Consider the following 20703-nt stretch of genomic DNA (forward strand, 5'->3'; position numbering starts at 1 on the left):
GGGAGGCATATGTAGTCAATGATTGGAATTCATAGGACTCAAGCCAGAGAGCCAAGACAGTTCTGAATGATAAAAAGGAAGCTGGCATCCTGAGCAAAAGGATAAAATTCAGCAAAAACTGGAGGATGGAAAATCCATAAGCCAAGGAAAAGGGTCCTTTCTGAGAAGGGGCTGACTCTCTAGAAACTTGAGGTCAGCAAAGTTTATGGCCTAAGCTATATTTTCCTTCTCAACTGCCCAGAAGGTAACCCTTTCACGGGGAGAAAAGCAGAGTTTCAGATATGGCAAAAAAAAAGATTCTAGGGACTGGACCAGTTGCTTTTCATAAAGCCAACTTTCATTTCCCAAGCTCTTGAGGGGTCAGGGTGACTCCTACAAGCCATCACTGACCACAAAGGTCCCATGATCTCTTACAAAGACAGGCCAGAGAGCTCAGAAGGTATTGTCAAGGATTCAAATATCTTTGACCTCCTGACAGAATCATTATTTTCTGTTTGGGGTAGAACTGGTGCCTAGGATTTCAAGGAGCTTTCAGTATAACTCTGGGCATGATGCTTTCTTAGAGACCCATACAATACTTGAGAAAAGAAGGAACTAGATTAGCTTCCCTGGCACAATAATATTCTTACGTGTGGGGTTTTCTTTCCTTCCTTCCAACATAATTCTCTATAAATCAAAACTATGAGCACTAATTTAGAAGCACCTCTGAGAGGCCTGGGCTATTTCTCCTTAAATAAACTGCCCATAGGCAATCTCTGAGAGAAAGGCTGAAGCTGTTATTAGGGCTATGGCAGGAGCTGCTGCCTATCTTTTTTCACAACACAACTGCCTTGCTTTTCCTGATTCTTGTAATATAGGCCAGTGCCTCTGGCATAGATTTTTGGGGCCCACTAATCAACATCCCATCATTTCCTTCCTTTGGGTGTATTTGTAGGTCCATTTTGGGTGAAGTCATGCTGTTTCTTTGGATCTGCCATTTTGTAGTCCCTTCCTTGCTCAGATCGACCCTTTCAAGCTTCTGGGGGTATAGCTGTTCTATGTTCACTTGATGGGAAGCTATTATGCCAGGCCTGTGCTACAGGAGGCCTCTGGCCCCGCTGATGGCTATGTCCCTTGGCTAGGGCTCCCCCCTTCCCTTTAGCAAGACCAAATGCTTTCCTTTCTGCATCCCCAGGAGAGTTAGCCCAGCCGCCAGGAACGCGCCCTCATTAAGCAGCAACGGAAACAGGATTTCTCAGGCAGACACATTTTCACAGCCTCCTAAAACTCAGTGCAAATTAATTAAGAACATATTTTATCAGCTACAAGAATCATCTCCAAGTACAACTAACTCCTGAAACAAGACCCAGAACTCAAAGCTGGTCTGTATACATTGCTCTTGCTTACTACGGCACGTTTAGCCAATTAAAACCCCTCTCCTTCATGCCTCCTTTATTCTGTGGTATTTATAGGCAGCCCAACGATGGCATTAGCAATAATTACAGGCCAGGCTCTGATTCTCCATCTTGGGCCCATTGTCTCTACTTTGACCATTACTACTAAATTGGCAAGAACAACCATCCATGAAAACGTGTACCCCATATTAATAAATGTGACTACCCCAGGCAGCTGGGGCACTGGGGGAAGGGGTGAGGATTGTGAGACTGAGAGACTGAGCTTGGTAGGAGACTATCCTGCTCTTGTTTATGAATACTGTAATCTCTAATCCTGTTTGGAAAGGAGCAATTCACCTTTACCCAGTCCCTCCCCTGGCCTTAGCCATGGCCCCAGCCCTACTGTTTCTGTTCTTGGGAAGATCAATTCAAATGATAAGCTCCACCTAGGATCCTGAATGCTTAGGTGTCCTGGTAATGTATGGTAGTAGAAAGAAGAATGAATTTGGAGTCCAGGCATTGCGTCTAACTATGTGACCCTGGCCAAGTAATTTTTACCAAATAATCTCAAAGGTCCTTTCAGCCATATTGTGTTCCTGAACCCCTTGGACCTCAGGAGGACTAGTTGCATGGCAGCCTAGTTTGGGGCAGTATATATTTATAGGGTCCCTCTTTTTAATTCCAGGGCACTGGAATTACCTGTGAAACTAGATTAGAAGAAAAGATCTTGGCATCAGCTGGGACCTTAGCAACCCTGGACATTGCTTTGTGGGGCACTGACTCAGTCAATCCTTTCTCTTACCAGAGTTCAGTCAGGCCCACCTAGCCCATAGGAGCTCACCTTGGGAAGGGAATAACCTTTTGGGTTGGGTTTGCCTGGCCTGGGATGGACTCTGGATTCTAGGCCATGTTGTACTGGGCTGGGAACTGCCCTTTGAACTATTGCTGGGGTACACCCTTGACTCTGGGCATGTCCTAACTGTATCAACTTCAGCGACCTGAACAGAGGGATAGGATCAGAGGAGGCATGTGGTGTCAGTGAGGAGAGTTATTGTTCTCATGACAGATTTAACTTATCTTTCCTCTTCCAGCTTGATGCTGCTGAGGAAAACCCCTACTCCACTTTGCTTCTGTCCAAAACTTCCCAAACCACACCCATGGACCAGCAAAGGATAATGGACCAACCCTTTCTCCCCTGGAAATCTTATTCATTCCTCTGCTTCTATGTAAATATACTCAAAATTTCCTTTAGCCTCCATTTTTCTCCCTAGAAATCACATAGCAGAATCTCCTCATCCTCTCTGTAAAGAACTGTTCCTAATACCCCTACTGGGAGCCTAGATTGAGCTATGATTGTCAGAAGTAAATATCCATAGGTTGTTGAGCCCAATTCTCAGAATTTTTTCCAGAAACCCCAAACCTGTTCTCCAGATGCCTTGACAATTTCCTGGAACCCAAACTGGCTTCTCTCCAGGTCAAGTAGCCTACCTTGGGCATCTTGCGCAGATTAGGTGAAAGTTTGAGGCAGGTGATCTGACCACGATCATCTCCAACAATAATGATGGGATAGATGGCATTGAACTGCACATGAGTAATCTTATTTTTTTTCTTGGCCACTACTGGCTGGTTGCATATAGCCTCATATTTGTTGATGACCAGGTCAAATACATGGGCCTGGAAGGAGGGAACATTGAGAACTATGTTTTTGACAATTAAAAAAACAACAAACCAGCTCAACCATCAGAGTCATGAGGTAATAGTAACTGGTATGTAAATAAAGGTGCAGCTCAGGCAAAGGGATGTTTTGGGGAACAGGACTATGAGCAGCAAGGATTTGTATCATAGAACATTGTCAGGGACCTTAGAGTTCATCTAGTCCAAGCTCCTCTTTTTCTAAACAAGGAAACTAAGGCCTAGACAAAATGTTTTGCTTATGATCACATAAAAATCAGTCCCCCAGCCAGCATTGGAATTTGGCTTTTCTGACCTCCATACCAATTCTCTTTTTAACCAAGAACTTCATTTGGCTAAAGCCCTGAGGGAGGGAAGGGAATATTCATCTGAGGCTGCTTCCACTATGTAGTAAATACTAAAGGAATCTAAATCCTTAGAACAGGGGTTCTTAGCCCAAAGTCTGTAGGTCTCCATGAGGAAAAAAAAAAGAAAAACATCTTTATTTAGTATAGCCAGAGGGGTGCTGTCTTTGAAATTAGAGCATCCAGCCTCAATTTTTACCTCTGATGTTTTGAGATCTTAGGCAAGTCACAACCTCTTGGGGGAGGGGTAAAATAGATGCTTTCCAAATCCCCTTCAGTTCCAGGTCCCTCTGTGAGGCACACTTCCTTTTTTGAAAAAATCCTTCTAATAGGTATGCTTGGTACCTAACATCTCACTATGAGAGCTTAATGTCTTTGGGTTAAGAATCACTAACTTCAGCAAGTCCTTCTGGTGGAAGATTGAGTTGCCTTAATGAATTCAGTCCAAAAATAAAATACTCTGCTATCTAGGAGATCACTGGGTATCTGGGTGGGGGGGGAGTGGGAAGTCTACTAGAAATGAATTTTGACTTCAAGAATGATGCTGAATGAGTTGCCAACCACTGGTTATTTTATCCTCATCCTTTTAAGAGACAGGATGGTGTAGAAGGGTATGGGTTGCACCCCTGGATTAGCTCCAAACTCCTTGTAAATCATTCTTGTCTGGGCCTTCAGCCTCCTCTTTTGCAAAATGAGATCTTTTAATTCTATCCCCAAATTCTGTGAGCTATGAAATGCCACCCAAAGACTTGCCTTGCCAAGGAGGGAGGCCTCAGGCTTCAGAGCAAGACCTGGGCAAATGTGGAGCCAAGAGGAGAAAGATCAAGGATGGAACTGAATGGGATCAAATGCATACTCTGTGGTCATTGAGAGCCCTTCTGCATGGGTTATCTAGTGCCATCTCTCTGCTTTGATCTCTCTCCTTCCAATACACACACACACACACACACACACACACACACATGTACACATGTACACCAAGCTCATTATAACCACCAAGTCTCAGCTCATGATGTTCTTGGATTATTTCCCTTTCCATCCCTCCATCTTATATCTCCAAACATGCTTAAGCTTCCCTCCATGTTCAGACCTTAAGGACCATCAGGGCTACTCTGTCCTCCTCTTAGATTCTAGAGACTCCCAAGCCTGGATATGGGTTTTCACCAATCAGAGCTAATGGGGTGAGGGATGCAGACTGGTTACCCTAAGAATGCTCAGGCTGAGTCTTGGAGGACCTTCACCAGGGTAAGTTAGTTAGTTAGACAGTCAATCATTCATTAAGCATTTATTAACTGCTTACAATGTATTCAGCAATGTACTAAGTTCTGGCAACTCAAAGACAGACAAAAACTGACTCTGCCCTCAAGGAGGTTCCATTTTAATAGGGGAGACAACATGCAAAGAATTAGGTACAAATAAGGTAAATGAGAGGTGAACTTGGGGAATAAGGAGCAGTGATAGGGCTCATACCTTCCCATCAGTGGTGACTGCAGCAAAGACAGTTGAGGAGTATGGAGCCCAAGCTACATCACCCACAGCAGAATTCAAGTCATAGATGAACATAGGTTTCCTGGAACAATGGGAAGATGAGTAAAGGGTGAGAAAAGTCTGACAACAGCTATTGGATGTCTTTTCTGCCAGGACTTGGTCCCATCCTTGAGGTGATGATCCCTATGCAGCTCCCTCTCCTTACTCTCCACTCCAGGTCATTCCTCCCTCCCATCCTTTCCCCTTCCTTCACTTGATCATATGGTTCCAGAATTCCCTTGTCCTCACTTGATAGTGTGGTCCCAGATTTTCACTGTCCAATCAGAGCTGCAAGACATGAAGACTTTGGAGTGGTAGGGGTTCCAGGTCACTGCATCCACTGCCATATTGTGGGCCTCAAATGTATCAAGGAATTGGCTGGAGTAGGTTTTGGAGCACTGTAGTAGAATCAAAGGTCAGAAGTCACTCATTTTCAGGACAGAGGAAGCCACTAGGTACTAAGCTTGTGTGGAGCCAAGAGGAGGAAGACACACATGCTAGTGGTTGTGACTGTGGACAAACCAATCAACCTCTCAGTGTCTCAGTTTCCTCATTTATAAAATGAGGGTATTTGACTTGATAGCCTCTAGATAAATTGATGATTCTGTGATTATGAAGGAACTGGAATTTCACCTGATCTGTCTTGTCATTTGCTAAAATGGAGACAGATTCAGGATATGATCCACCCTTCTATAGGGAAGCTGTGGATAAAGCAAAAGATGCTTCCAGACCAACCAATAAACAAAGGAATGGATAAGTGGGGGGAAAAAAGAAGAAAAATGAAATAAATAAATTTGTCTTGCTGTAGAACACAGAGCAGTCAGAGAACAAAAATGCTTCTGGAAATCTGACCAGAAAAGTGATTGAAGTCCTTGTTCCCTGTGTCATCCTAGACATGCAGGGACATGGTTAACTCAGAGTGGAGGCTCTTCAAGATCAGGGGCAGGTGACAGGTAGAGGTAGAGAGAGAGAGAGAGAGAGAGAGAGAGAGAGAGAGAGAGAGAGACCGACCACTTGGTAAAGAAGGAACATTAAGAGTGGTTAACCTGCCTCTCTGGAGGGAGATCTCTAGTCATGTGTCCTTGGGATGTTTTGTCTTTGATCCTGTTGCTAGTCAGCATTTTTACCCATCATTTAGATGAAAGAAGAGATGATGGCTTAGTGTATCTGATGACAGCCCAGAATTGAGTGGGACAACTAATGGGAGAAAATCAGGACCCAGAAAGATCTTAAGAGTAGCATGATAGGCTGAATCTAATTATACGAAATTTAATAGGGATCTATGTAAAGTCCTTTACTCTGTTTAAAAAAGAATTAACAAACTATCTGCATAAGCACAAGATAGAGGAGGTGTGACCTGGCTATAGTTGAAAAGTTTGGGAGGGAGCAGCTAGTTGGTGCGGTAAATAGAGAGCACTGGCCTTGGAGTCAAGAGGACCTCAATTCAAATTTGACCTCAGACACTCAATTGCCTAACTGTGTGATATAGGGCAAGTCACTTAATCTCATTGCCTTAAATGAATAAAATTTTTTTTAAATAAATGAAAAATTTGGGAGGCTTAAGTGGATAATAGGAATCATTAGTGTCCAATATCTAGTAGGTGTTTAATAAATTGCTAGTTGACTGATGCATATTAGCCAACCGAGAGAATGGGATCTTATCTTAAAATTAAATTTTATTTTATTTTCAGACACACACACACACACACACACACACACACACACACACATTCTCTCCCTCTTCTTGAGGGCAAGGTTTTGTTTGGTTTTGTTTGGTTTTTTAAGATTTGTACTTGGGGTGGCTAGGTGGCGCAGTGTATAAAGCACCAGCCCTGGAGTCAGGAGGACCTGGGTTCAAATCCGGTCTCAGACACTTAATAATTATCTAGCTCTGTGGCCTTGGGCAAGCCACTTAACCCCATTTGCCTTGCAAAAACATAAAAAAAAAAGATTTGTACTTGTATTTTAGGACTTATCAGTACCAGGTACATGGTTCAGAATGGTGAGAAGATTGAAGATTAAAGATCATGTGAAGAAACTGAGGCAGATAAAGCACTGGCTTTGGAGTCAGGAGATCCAGAGTTCAAATTTAGCCCCAGACACTTATCAGTAGTGTGATCCTGGGCAAGTCATTTATCCTCTATTGCCTCTAACCCCTCCCCCCCCAAAAAAAAAGAAAAAGGAAAAGGAAACAAAGGCTGTCTGAAGTTATTTGGGGAGTTGGGTGTGATAACTATCTTCTGGTATTTGGAGGGTTACATCTTTTTGTCTTGACTTTCAAAGAACAGAAATAGGAAAAAATGGTAGAAGCTATAGAGATGAATTTCTATTCTATATAAGGAAAAACTTCCTAATAATTTGAACTCTCCAAAAGTTCATCACTAGAGTTTTTTCTAACAAGGGCTGAATTACTACTTGTCAATGATGTTGAAGACAGGATTCCTTTTCAGGCAAAGATTGGACTAGATGGCAGCTGAGATTTTTGTGATCTTGTCATTCGTTGGTGCTGGGGAGTTGGGGCCTAGTGTCTAGATGAAAATAACACCTGAGAAACAGAGGAGAGGGCAAGGTGTACCATTTCAGCTAGGGAGAAAATAAACAGGGAAAGTTAAAGGTTTTCTTGAGGACAGAAACTAGACTAGAGGGGATACTCTGACAATGGCTAAGGGAGGCATCCATAAGATTAGGACGGGCATATGAAATGAGAGCAATGACTTCTGGAGCCCAGACATGACATGACTTTTCCTTCCGGGGCCAGGAACAAAGCTAAGAGACTTCAGAGGGAAAGAGAAGGCTCTAAAGACAAAGAGCAAACCATGGGACTTAAGAAAGACAAGTACTTGTTTTAGATCCAAATGAGAAATAATAAAATAATAATAATAATAGCAATAACAACTTGTTTATATAGCATTTACGATGTCAGACCCTGATCCTTACAGCCACTCTGGAAGGTAGGTGCTGTTAATATCTCCATATGGGAGGAGGAAACTGAGGCAACCAGAGGTTAAATGACTTGCCCAAGGTCTCACAGCTAGTAAGTGTCTAAGGTCAGATTTGAAATTAGGGCTTCCTGACACCAGGCCCTCTGCCGCCTAGACAGATAGGCTACCTATTGATGGTCACAAGCCATTGTTGAGCCCTGAAAATGTACTTGTAAGATCTGGGGGTGGGGTGAGGAGGAGGAGGAGGAGGAGGGAAGAGTATTTCCTCTGTAGACACAGGACCCACCAATAGATCATCCACACTTGGTAAGAACCACAACTCAACTTCCCATGGGATGAGGGGAATATGTGCTTGGGGGGCATTAGATAGGTAGCATGTCCAGATAATTCCATTCTCCCTTTGTCCCAGATCTCCCTGGCAAAGACTTCATGGGTGGTCTCAGTGGCAGAGGGTCACAATCAGGCCAGGAGAGGGGAAATGAGAGAGCTAGGAAAATGAGCTGTGTGTGTGGGGCAGCCACATGGTCCACATGTGAAGAGTTAGCCAAGGGCTCTCATCTTGGATCTCAGACATTAGTCTCTCCATCTCGCCCCCCCTCCCAACCCCCCCTCCTACCAGTTCTTTGAAAAGAGAAAAGGTTGTTAGAAGCAGAAGGAAGAGGATTGATGGTTGAGGACTCTAGAGAATCCAAGACCTGTCAGGACTTAGGCTAAAGACAATGCTAGAGGGAGGAGATGGAATAACCTGAGGAATTCGCTTACTCCTTTGGTGTACATTATTCATTGTGCATGGAAATGAGAAAGCCAGGAAAATAAAGTGTCTTACCACTGACCTTCTCCCCTAAAGGATCCACTCTGACCCTTAATACTTAAATGTGCTTGGGTAATTCATTTAACCTCTTTGGGCCTCAGTTTCCTCATCTGTAAATTGAGGTGACTGAATTAGAGCCACTATTATTGTTCTATGAAGCTGATTTCTGCCCATTCTCATTAGAGTTTTAGTGGTTAATAATATTCTGTATCTAAGGGGTTTTGTATTCTTGTAAATACTCTTTGAGGTCTTAGCCATGAAATCCATGTCTTAACCCAACGGATCTAAATTTTGAGTGCTGAGATTTTCAACACAGTAACAGGTTGGAGTGGGTGGGTGTATGGGGGTAGCCTTCCAGTGCCCCCAATACATCAACCTTCCCAGGCACTCACTCCAATAGTGCTCAAGCCTCCTTGGTCCTCAGGGGTCGGGTCCTGGCCGTGCTGGCCAGGGCCATTTTGTTCTGTTCCTTTTTCAGGGACCTCCCCTCTCCCCACCACCACATTGAAGCCTCCTAGCATACCAAGCAGATCCCTGATCCCTGGCAAAGGGGTGGCCTGTGCTTGCTGCTTCATAAGAATGCAGAGAGTCCTGTGGGTAATTAAGATAATGATTTACTTGGCTTCAGAAATGCTAATAGCAGAGCACTCTCCTGTTTTCCAAAATTGTTCTGGGCTAAAAATTAGCGAGTTACCATGTTCCTGGGGGGTGGGGGGGGGGAGGTAATGGGGGCGGGGAGAGAAGGAGGAGGATGGTTGTTAATCTTTGGTCCAAATAAGATGTTTTCAGAAACATACTGAATTGGTAGAAAACTGTAGAGGCCCTATGAGGTCCAACTCCAATCCCACTTCTGAGAGATTTGGTGGGGGGTTTGGAACATGGTGAATCCCCACCCCTCCACAAAGCTCCCCTCTCTTTGACCATTTCCTACCCTTAGAATCAGTGCCATGAGATGCCCTTGATTGCTTACTCTGTCTATGGCTTGGGAATCTTCTCTCCCCAGTCTAACTAAGAACTCCTTAGGGGATGGATGGGCTGCGTCTGATTCTTCTCTATTTTCCCTCTATCCACCCCCTCCCCTTCAGCATAGGGCTGGGCACCCAGTAGTTGTGAATAAAAGCTCATTGTCGGACTGAGATCAGCTCCCGGAAGTTCTTTAGTTAGATTTTGGATCTCCTAATGGAAAAATTGCTGAGTCCTTTCACCCTTTGCCTTCCATTTAAGCAGGTCCCTTCACAGGAAGCCTTCTTGAGCCAATGGGCTCTAAGGCAGGGAATTTTCCCCAGGTCCTCCCGCAAGGCTCAGGATGGCCCCGCCTACCCACTTCTTAGCAAACCTGTGACGAACTGGATTTCATTAATGAAGGCATCTGTTTTATGTCAGCCCTTGGATCTCCCCCTTTTTATATCTGTCTTGTCTGTCTCTCTAGGGCCTTTGGTTTCCTGAGGGTGGGCCTGGGGCTGTTTAACTTTGGCTAGAGGCTCAGAGAGGAGGGATCATAGGATTCAGAACTGGAAGAGGCACCAAGAGATCAATCCAATCCTCTTGTTTTACAGATGGGAAAAATGGAGACCCAAGGACCTAAAGTGACTTGTCCAAGGCCAATAGCTAGTAAAGAGCACAGCTGGAATTTGAACCCAGGATCTCTGATTCCAGAGAGTACTCTTCTAAGATAGGAATAGATGGAAGGAGGGTCTTGGGGGGGGCGTAGCATAGAATGATAGAACTGGTTTGACAAAGACTGTTATTTCCCTCCCTCCTTTCACCTTTTCACCTACAGTGTTTGAGATGGGGAGGCTTTGAACAAGGTCTTTTAAGGCCCCTCTCTCATTGGTGATAAGGGGTTGTGATGGGTATAGGTAACTTACTTTGTAGATTTTACCTTCCTCGGTGCCCACAAGAAACAAGTAGTCAATGTGTTTGTGGAAGTCGAAGGCCGTCCCACAGCCTAGAAGGGAAATGAGAAGGAAATCACCCTGGGCTCTCATCAGAAATAGTCCTCTGTCCTCATCCCTGAAACCACTGGCCTTCCATGGACCTCTCTTTAGAGATGTTGCACCACTGTGTTCAGGGTAAGTATGAAGAGTAAATGAATGAAAGGCAAGTAAGGAAAAGGATGGGGAACAAGGCTTTTTGTGCTCTGTAGACAACAACAGGTTCACACAGCCACAGGCTTTTGTGATGGCCTCTCTAAGCAATGACCAGCTTCACCAGGACACGAAGGCTCTGCAGACAGTGATGGCATCTGCAGTATTCACTTCTGCCAGGAGCACCATGTAGGACAGGGTCATGCAGATGTTAGCTGTCATCACAAAACTGAGGAGTGGTATTTATGGAAACATGAGTTCCATTAGTCCATCTAAGCTCACACAAACACACACACACACACACACACACACACACACGCACACACACATGTGGCTACAATGCTGTCTTCTTAGACCAAGAAGAGTAAGTGTGATAATTACCTACTAACGTGCTTCCCTTGCAGGGTTCCTACTCGAGTCGGGGACAGCCCCCTCTTATTTATCAAGACAAACCCAACCTCTTCAGCCTGGCTTTCAAGACCACATACAATCTAGCCACACCCTGCATGTCTATATAATCTTAACTTCCCTTTTTTCTATCCTCAAATCCTCTCCCCAACTCAGACAACATCTCCTTGACCATGCATGGGCCCCTTGCCTCAATGACAGAATACATAGAATCTCAGGATTGGCAGGGGCTTGAGAGATTCTGAAGCCCAAACTTATTTTACAGATGAGAAAACTGAGTCTCAGGGTCACTCAAAGTCATATAACTGACTAGTGGCAGAAACAGCCTTCCTCATTCCCAATTTGGTGTTCCTTCCACAATACTAGACCTTGTCTTTGCTATTATTCTCTTCTCTCTTCTCCTTTGCTTATTTGGCATTGACCATTATCTTTTCTCAAACAAAAAATAAGCTCCTTGAGGAGGGTAACTTTCATTTTTGTCTTTGACTCCTTAAAGCTTGGAACATATTAGCATTTAATAAATGTTATGATTTCTTCCCCCCCCCCAAATGTTACTCCATTTTTTAAGACCTTTCTTAAGTCTCACCTTCTCCATGAAGTCATCTCTGAATACCTTGGACATAATGTGAGGTAATGACCTAGATTAAAGGAATACTTTTCTCAACTAGGTCCATTTTTATTTCTTCTGAGGGTTCCCACCTTCTGCCTGCCTCAGGTCCACCAACTCTCCTTGGGCTCTGGATGTGATACCCTCATTCCTTTGTATGGACTGAATGTTTCATGGAAGACACACCTCATCATGCTAAATGCATCCACTAGAAATTCATGCTCTCTGGTCTCAACTGGAACTTTGCTTGCTGCTGGGGAATTCTTTCAGTTTTTCATGATTGACACTCCATCTCACTCCAAGTGGTTGTTCCCTCTTCCTCCTTTCTTCAAGTCCCCAGCATCTTTTCTGCCTACTTCAAGTCTCTAGCCAATTTCTTCCTATCATACTTTACTGAGAAAATAAGACTATTTGTTATAAGCTCTCTCATTTTATCTATTTTATAACTCAAACCTCATTACCTTTTTACTCATCCTCTATACTTCCACTTAGAGATGGTCTTTCTTCTTGCTCATAGCCCTCTATATGTTCCCTTAATTTGCACTTGGAGTTTGTCCCATTTCATCTCATACTTTTCTTTGTTAAAAAATAGATGTATGTATACATATATCTAACAAATATTTATGTTAGGTGGTGCAAAAGACAAGAGTTATATCTGAAGTCAGAAAAAAAAACTGAGTTCAAATCTATTAGATGTATAACCTTAGACAAATCATTTAACCTCTGTCTGTTTCAGTTTTCTCATTTATAAAAATGAGAATAGTAATAGGATTTATCTCTTAGGGTTGTTATGAATTTAAAATGAGACAATACTTGTAAAGCACTTTGTAAAACTTAAAGACTACATAGAAGCTTTTACTATTATTGTTATTATTACTGTCATAGATGTCATAGGAGATAATGAGATAAATAAGAAACAATGCCTGTTCTTAAGAGATTATAATCGACTAGGAAGATGACATTCCTGTAAGAAACAATGAAAGATGTTCATTGGGGGTAATTAGGTGGTACAGTGGATAAAGCGCTGGTCTTGGAGTCAAGAGGACCTGAGTTCAAAACCAACCTCAGTTACTTGTTATTTACTAGCTATGTGACTCTAAGCCAGTCACTTAACCCCAATGACCTTGCAAAAAAAGAGAAAAAAGAAATAATATGAATAAGTGTATATATAAACATATCTAAGATGTAGGGGAGCCCTAACCCCTCTAGGATATGTTTGGGGAACAGCCCCTCTTGGACCCCATCGGAGGCTGTTCTTACCCTGGGCTTGGAAATATCTCATGGACCTATTTCTGACAAGGTCTAGGGGGTAAGAATAAATAAGATATTTATCTAATATTCTCTTTTACTTGTGGGAAACATATTTGCCTAGAGGTATATGTGCTTGTAGAATGTCTTTTTAACTTATGAGACATTTAAACAGGATCACTGTCTATTCTTCCCCATCAGGCCTCAGCTTGCCCTCAAGTACAAAATATCTTATTTCAGTAAAAGGTCAAAGTCTTTACCCAAATCTCAGACAAGAATTTAGTGACTGCCTGATTTTTTTCTGTTGTTTTTCAACAGCCCAGACATAGAATGGACAGGATAACATGGGGGAGGAGTTCAGAAGGGAAACAATATAAACTTAGAAAGTTTCAACCTCTGTTTTTTCTATTTCTCTTCTAACCTAGCATGCCATTGGCCATACCCTAGCAAAACAATTTCAGTGGATGGGCTAAAACGGTTGAGGGTAAAACCTCAAACATACCTCAAATTTATTGTTAAGTAAGGGGAGGCCTACCCCAAGCATGACATCCCCCCCCCCCCAGCAGTGGATGAAAACAATTTGTTCCAATGGCCATGAAGGCAGCTAAAGCAGATATCTTCAGCCTTGGAAGGAAAACACCAAGGCCATCTACTTCATCCTGGGTCATCTTGATTTTGGTTCTGCGGCTAGACTTCCATGACTCTGGAAGAGAAAGTGAGACTGACAGTTTCGTGTATTTCTGCCTCACTTAAAATATTTATACTCAAGTCAAGACATCACCTGTAATATCTTCAAACAGCAGCAACAACTAAACAAGAAGTAAGATGTCTCCTATTTATTTTCAGTCTCTCCCAGTCTTCTGGTTTATTTCCTGCTGCCTACAAATATGTTCAGATCTAACCCATACTCAAAAAAGCTTCACCAGAGTTGTCATCCCCTCTGATCATCATCCAGTGTTTCTCTTCTTCACTGACAAAATACTAAAAAGAACATTTACATTTACTTTACCATCCACTCTCTTTCTTGGTCCTTATAATTTGGCTTTCAATCATACCTCTTAACTGAAATGACATTTAAATTTAAATGGTATTTAAACTGCTAAATTGGATGGCCTTTTCTCAGTCCTCACCTTTCTTGACCTATCTTCAACTTCTTATACTCTTCAGTACCCCCTCCTCCTAGATACTCTCTCCCCTGGGTTTCTGGGATCACTGCTCTCTCCCAGTTTACTTTCATCCAATCTTTAGTTTCTTTTATACACCATACACCCCTATGAGACACTCTGTTCTAGGCTTCTTTCTCTTTCTATAGTATTTCATCTGCTTCTATGAGTTCAACTATTAACTCTATATAGATAGCCGCCAAATATCCTAATACCCTTATCCTATATCATCAACTGCCTGCTGGACATTTTCTTTTGGATATTCTATTGACATCTCAAACTTAATACAGCTATCCCTTCCACTATTTTCTCTGTTGGGGTTTTGAGATATTGCAGATCAGCATAAGAAATTAAGGAGGAATTTTTTAGAAGTTCTGCAGAATCTATCAAGGACATGTGAAGGCTAGCAATCAACACAGAAAACTTTAGAACTCAGAAACATATAACTATATGTATTGTATTGTATAATATCAACACATCTTATGTTTTAATATTGTAAACACTCCATAAAAGAAAAAAAAAGAAAAAATTTAGACTTCTCTGGTGCTAAGGGAGAGTCAAAAAATTTTATGTGGATTTTCCAGATCATGGGGCTGCCATTTCCCTAAGCCCTACAGTGAGGAAGGGATAACTGTATATCAAAATTGGAGGGCACCACTATTCTTCTAGTCTTTTATAACCTTGAAGTGACTCTTGATTCCTCTCTCCCTTTCCATCACTCAATATCAAATCCAATCCAATTTGGCAAATCTTGTGGTCTCTTCCTCCACAGTATCATTCACATTTGTTGCCTTCTCCTCACTCTCCCAGCTGTCACCATCATTGTCTCTTGCCTGGGCTACCATAATAGATTCTTCTAATTGCTCTCTCTGCTTTCAGGCACCACACTTTCCATTCCATCCTCCACACAGCTGCTAAGATAATCTTTCTAAGGCCCAGGCTTAACCTGTCGCTCTCTTGCTTAACCCTCAGTGGTTCCTCTTTGGCTCTAGGATAAAGCACAAACTCTTCAGCCTGGTACTTAAAGATTGCCACCATCTGGCTCCCAATTACCTTTCCTGCTCCCCTTCATGGACTGTATGTTCTGGTCAGATTTGATGACTGTTAACCCCCTTTTATAGTAAGGCAAGGGCGGAAGTATCTCCTGTGACTGAAAGGCATCATCTCATCTCAGACTTTTAGAATTCCTATCTTCCTTCCAGACTTAGTTCAGGTACTATCCCCTCTATGAAGCCTTTCCTAATCCTGCCATTTGTTGGTTCTTCCTCCCACCTCAATTTACATTACATGTACTACTCTTAATGTTTTGTCCTACATTCTCAAAGAAGACCATGACATCAGGGAGGTGATACCATGACAAGTACATGAATTGGATTTGAGTGAGAGGTTGCTGTGCTAAGTCACCAGTCTCACTTTTTCCTCTGGTGCCATCTGGTCCAGTGGCCAGATATGTATCAGTATGACTTGAGATGGCATTGGATGTGAAGGCAGTCAGGGTTAAGTAATTTGTCCAAGGTCACACAGCTAGCAAAAATCAGAAACTAGATTCGAACTACTGTCCTCCTGATTCCAAAACCAGTGCTCTATCCACTACACCATCTAGCTGTCCCATTCTCCCTATATCATAAAGCTTCCTTGAGAGCAGGGCTTGTCTTTGTTTCCTCAGTATCTAGGACAGGGGTGGCTGTATAGGGGATAGAGGACTATGAGCACATTAATATTGTTGTTCAGTCATTTCTGGTTGTGTCTCCTTAATCCCATTTGGGATTTTTTTCCCTGCAAAAACACTGGAGTGGTGTGCCATTTCCCTCTCTAGATCATTTTATAGATGAGAAAGTGGAGATAAACAGGATTAAGCGATCTGCCCAGGTTCATATAACTAATATCTGAGGACAGATTTGAATTCTTTCTGACTTTAAGTCTAGCACTCTACCCCATTGTGTCACCTAGTTGCCCTCTATATTAAGTATATGGAACTCCAAATGAGTCACCTTCTATTATTGCCTTTCAATAACTTGTAGTTTTAGTAAACTTGTAGTTTTAGAGAACTGTATAGAGCATTAGAAGTTAAATGACTTGCCCAAGGTTACACAGTTGGTATGTGTCTGAGATAGGACTTAAACCAGGTCTTCCTGATTTTGAGAGCAGCTCTATCTACATTATACCATATTGCCTCTCATGATGTGAACATAGTAGACACTTAATATATGTAGAATTAAATTGGATGTGGTGGCACTGGTGAGATTAGCTCCAAAGCCCAGACATTCCTGGAACCCAGAGAATATAGGAACCCCAATGAGAGACAGATGGGGAGAGAAGGGAAAGATAGCTATGAACTTTAAAATCAAAGAGTTTCAGAATTAGAAGGGATCTCAAAGACCATTTAATCCAATCCAGGCCTGAACAGGAATCCATCATACTCCATTCCTGTCAAGTAGGTCTGAAGCCTTTACTTGAAGACAACCACTGATGGAGATTCTCAAGACATCTCATTCCTTGCTGGGACAGTTCCAGTTGTTAGGAAATTTTCCCTTATACTTGCAATTCAAAACTTGCTCCTCTTCAATTTCCGTCAACAGCTCCAAATTCTGCTTTCTGAAGCCAAGAAAAATAAGCCTAATTCTTCTTTGACATGAGAGTCCTTCAAATATGTGAAGATACTTTCATGTTCCCCCTAAGTTTTCATTCCTCTTACTTGAAAGTGTTTTATTTTTACCCATTACCTCATGTGAACATCACAACTATTCTATGAAGTATCCTGGTTCAAGAAAACAAAATCATAGTGCTTTCCCATAGTCACATAGCTAGTAAGAGACTTGAACTCAGTTCTCACTGATTCCAAGTTCAATGTACTAGCTACTTACTATGGCACAATGTCTTTCCCAATTCTTGTATAGTATTGCACTGAGTCTCCTATCATTGCTATGCTCTCAATCAAACCACTACTACATAGGCAAAGGATTTACTTTCTTCAATCTGCTTCTGACTATTCTCAATTTTCAGAATATTTCTACATCAGTAGTTATCATATTTCTTGATAGCTATTTCATGTAATGGTGATAGGGAGAAAGAATAGTTTTCTCTACCCTATCAACAATGTGTCACTTTTCCAACACAGCATTACCTAAATTGCATTTTTGATATCTGAGTTGATTTCTTCAAGAAAACTTCACAAACTTCTCTGCCTAGGTCATTTCAACACACACACACACACACACACACACACACACACACACACACACACATATATATGTATGTATATAATGAGTGTGGTCAACCCTGATTACACACTGTCTTATATCATACCTGAGTATTATCTTTCCAAGCTATGAGCTCCTAGTGGATAGGTACTATATTTCTTTCTTTCCTTTCCTTCCTTTCCTCTCCTTTCCTTCCCTCTCTCTCCTTCTTCTCTCCTATACTCTCACCTCCCCTCTCCTTTCCTTTCCTTTTACTTCTTTCCTTTCCTTTCCTTTCCTTTCCTTTCCTTTCCTTTCCTTTCTTTTCTTCTTCATTCCTCTCTCCTTTTCTTCTTCTCTCCCCTTCCTTCCTCCCTCCCTCCAGCAGTCAAGGAGTGAGTTCAGTTATTACATGTGTTCTGTTCTAACAGGGTGAATTTTAAGCTGAAGCCCTTATCAAGACAGACAGTTCTCTTAGCAGTAGGTACAGGTGGAAGACTAGAAACTAAAGGTGGGACATTTAGGCAAGAAGGTTCATCATCAGAGCAAATAACAAGCAAGCAGGAGTCAGAGCCAGAAAGTAAAAAATGCCCAAGATCTGGAAGCACACATCACAATGGGGTGGTGTCAGGATCTGGGGGTCAAGAACAAGCAAATGCATTGTAAAGTTTGGCAAGAGCTCTGGAAACCAGGGGTCCAAACAGGTTTGAGTTTATATAAACAGATTTGTATCCAATTCTAATTTGCCCAATGTGATGACAGGGCTGTCCTCCTTTTGAACTCTGTTGACTGAAGCTAATCATCTAGAGTTCTTCCGAACGAACTTCAGCTATGGACAGCTCCTGGCCACTTCTAGGGAAGTACTGAGTCTACAGGAGAAGACCACATGTAGACTTGACAAATCTTTCCCCCCTGCCAGTTGCATTTTATTTCTTTTTTTGACTTTTTTCTCCTCCCTTCTTTCCCTCTTCTGTCTTGACCTTTTTTCCTCACCCCCAACCTAGCATTCAGTATGCTTGTTGGTAGGGAATTTGGAGTCTTGGTTGTATGAAACTTTTGATTTTCTTTGGGTATGGACCTATAAAATCTATAAGAGTTTATAATATACAAAACATCTCTAAAGACATTTAGACTTGATAGTCAAGTTCAGCAAAGTCTCTGCTGTCCAGCCCCAAAGATAAGATTGTCTGGCTCCCAAGAGCTCACTACAGCTTTTCTTCAAAAATGAAGGATGATGGACAACAGCAGCAAGATGGAGTGATCCTAGATAAAAGTTAGCATGGCACACTCTAGACCCTGGACTGGAAAGCAGCCTGGGCATAGGGAGCTAATAATTGGAGCTCTTCAGAGTATGAAGCAGAAGTAGTACCTCTTAAGAACCAGAGTGAATTTTAATCTGAACAGTCTTATTTTATCTCATAGTCAGTAATCCTGTGAAGCCCTTTAAGGCCATGGAACTGTACCAAGGGAGGTTATTTTAAAGTCCAAACACATGGCTAGACAATTCTGATTTGGCATTGCTACAAACTTAACCCTTGCTCTTTATAGAGATTTTATAGCTTTAGTCTCCAAAGAGATATATCCCCGAGTGCCTGGAAGGGGATAGCTTATGTCCTATGAGGAAGATTTCAAATCACATTCCAAAAGCCAAGTCATGGTCATTGACATTGCAGATTGGTCTAGGTTCCTAGCACTGACCTGGAGTTGGAAGCTAGAGGACTGGAATTTTAGCATTGTCTCTTTTGTGACCTTAGCCTGGTCTTCTTTGTGAAGAGAGAACTTTGGGAATACTCAGCACCCATGCTGAAAGTGATAAGGAAGGACATTGAGTCATTTGTTTTCAGGAATACTAGAAAAGATTAGAGTTCTAGGGAAAATGACATTCATCCTGGAGAGAAACCAGATCCATAGATTTCTGTACTGCTCACCTTAGGGAATGTTCTATTGTATCTTCAATTTAGATATGTGGGTCTTTTTTGAGGTCTTTCTCAGCCTTCACAGTTCATCAAACTCATCTCAGAGGAATCAGGCCCCAGAAACCCAGCCTTCAACATCCAGAGTTCCTGCAAATGCCCCTTGACTCATAAAAGGAGATCCTACACCATGCAGGAAAGTTTGGAATAAGTTGGGCATTTCTCGGCAACTCCCCTGTCCCCCCCAATTATTGGCCTTTCCCGAACTGTAACTGTTAATATCACCTAAGGGATACAGTTCTGAAAGAAACTGGACAAGCAACCTTTGATCCCACCTGGAACTGAACCCTCAATGAAGTTTGGGGCTGGTTTGCTCTATTAGCTTTTGCCTAGTGTATACTTCTAGTTTAACTCTTAATTTCTGTCATATGAAATCACTATTTTTCTGGGTATAAACTTCTTTCCCCTATTACAACTCCTCTGGCACTTATTCTTAGTCCTTTATCTTCCCAATGCTTATTTCTCTCCCATCATGCCCTCTGGAAAACCTATTTAACTGTTAACAAATTCCACTTCTTCCTTTATCCCATTATTTCATACTTTCTTCTATTTTTACAAACTGAAATCTAGGTCTCCCCTGAGCTTATCATGACTTTCAACAACCCTCACATCTACCTTTGGTATCCAAATGGTCACCCAATTTTCACTCATGGTTCCAAGAAGCTGTAGCACATTCAGCAGTCATACCCAGGTAGACTATCTTAGCAGTCAGGTTAAACCAGGGTAACTGACAAGTCTCCAGTCCATTGGTGAATTGGGTGACTATCTAGCCTGAGCATGTGAAAATTTCCCCTGGAAGAATGGGCACATGAGAACAATTTAATGTTGAATGACTGAAAATAGGCACTATGGAACTATGGAGTTTGGTCAGACATCAAAGATGCTAGGATATTCCTCTGCATCCTGGGCCATCACCAGTTGTCCTGACTTTTGTCTCGTCAATAGACTTCAAATGAGTCTGGATGAGAGTGTGAAGCTAATAACTTTGTGCAACTTTGTCTCTTTATTTATTTGTTTGTTTGTTTATTTATTTAGGTTTTTGCAAGGCAAATGGGGTTAAGTGGCTTGCCCAAGGCCACACAGCGAGGCAATTATTAAGTGTCTGAGGTTGGATTTGAACCCAGGTATCCCTGACTCCAAGGCCAGTGCTCTATCCACTGCGCCACCTAGCTGCCCCAACTTTGTCTTTTAAATTGAATTCATATTCAAGTCATTACTCCATGATGTCATTGATCCTCTTTGAAAATGAAGGACAAACAACAACTTGATAGAAATATCACTTCTCCACTCTGGGAAATAGTATCAAAGGATTTGTAATTATTTTTATCCTTCTATTTAGCTCTGAGTTC

At 42.1% G+C, this 20703-nt stretch overlaps 1 protein-coding gene across 3 annotated transcripts in view; it reads right to left on the reverse strand.

Moving 5' to 3' along the window:
* Positions 1-20703, reverse strand: part of DNAI1 (dynein axonemal intermediate chain 1) — a 258163-nt gene that overhangs the window by 16646 nt on the left and 220814 nt on the right. For all 3 annotated transcript variants that reach the window (XM_074196569.1, XM_074196568.1, XM_074196570.1), the window contains exons 16-19: positions 10558-10637; positions 5186-5334; positions 4880-4979; positions 2862-3047 (exon numbers count right to left, since the gene is read on the reverse strand). In XM_074196569.1, coding sequence (XP_074052670.1) covers positions 2862-3047; positions 4880-4979; positions 5186-5334; positions 10558-10637 — 515 coding nt within the window. The remainder of the gene's footprint in view (positions 1-2861; positions 3048-4879; positions 4980-5185; positions 5335-10557; positions 10638-20703) is intronic.

Source organism: Macrotis lagotis, chromosome 8, assembly GCF_037893015.1.
Source record: "Macrotis lagotis isolate mMagLag1 chromosome 8, bilby.v1.9.chrom.fasta, whole genome shotgun sequence".
Lineage (NCBI taxonomy): Eukaryota > Metazoa > Chordata > Mammalia > Peramelemorphia > Peramelidae > Macrotis > Macrotis lagotis.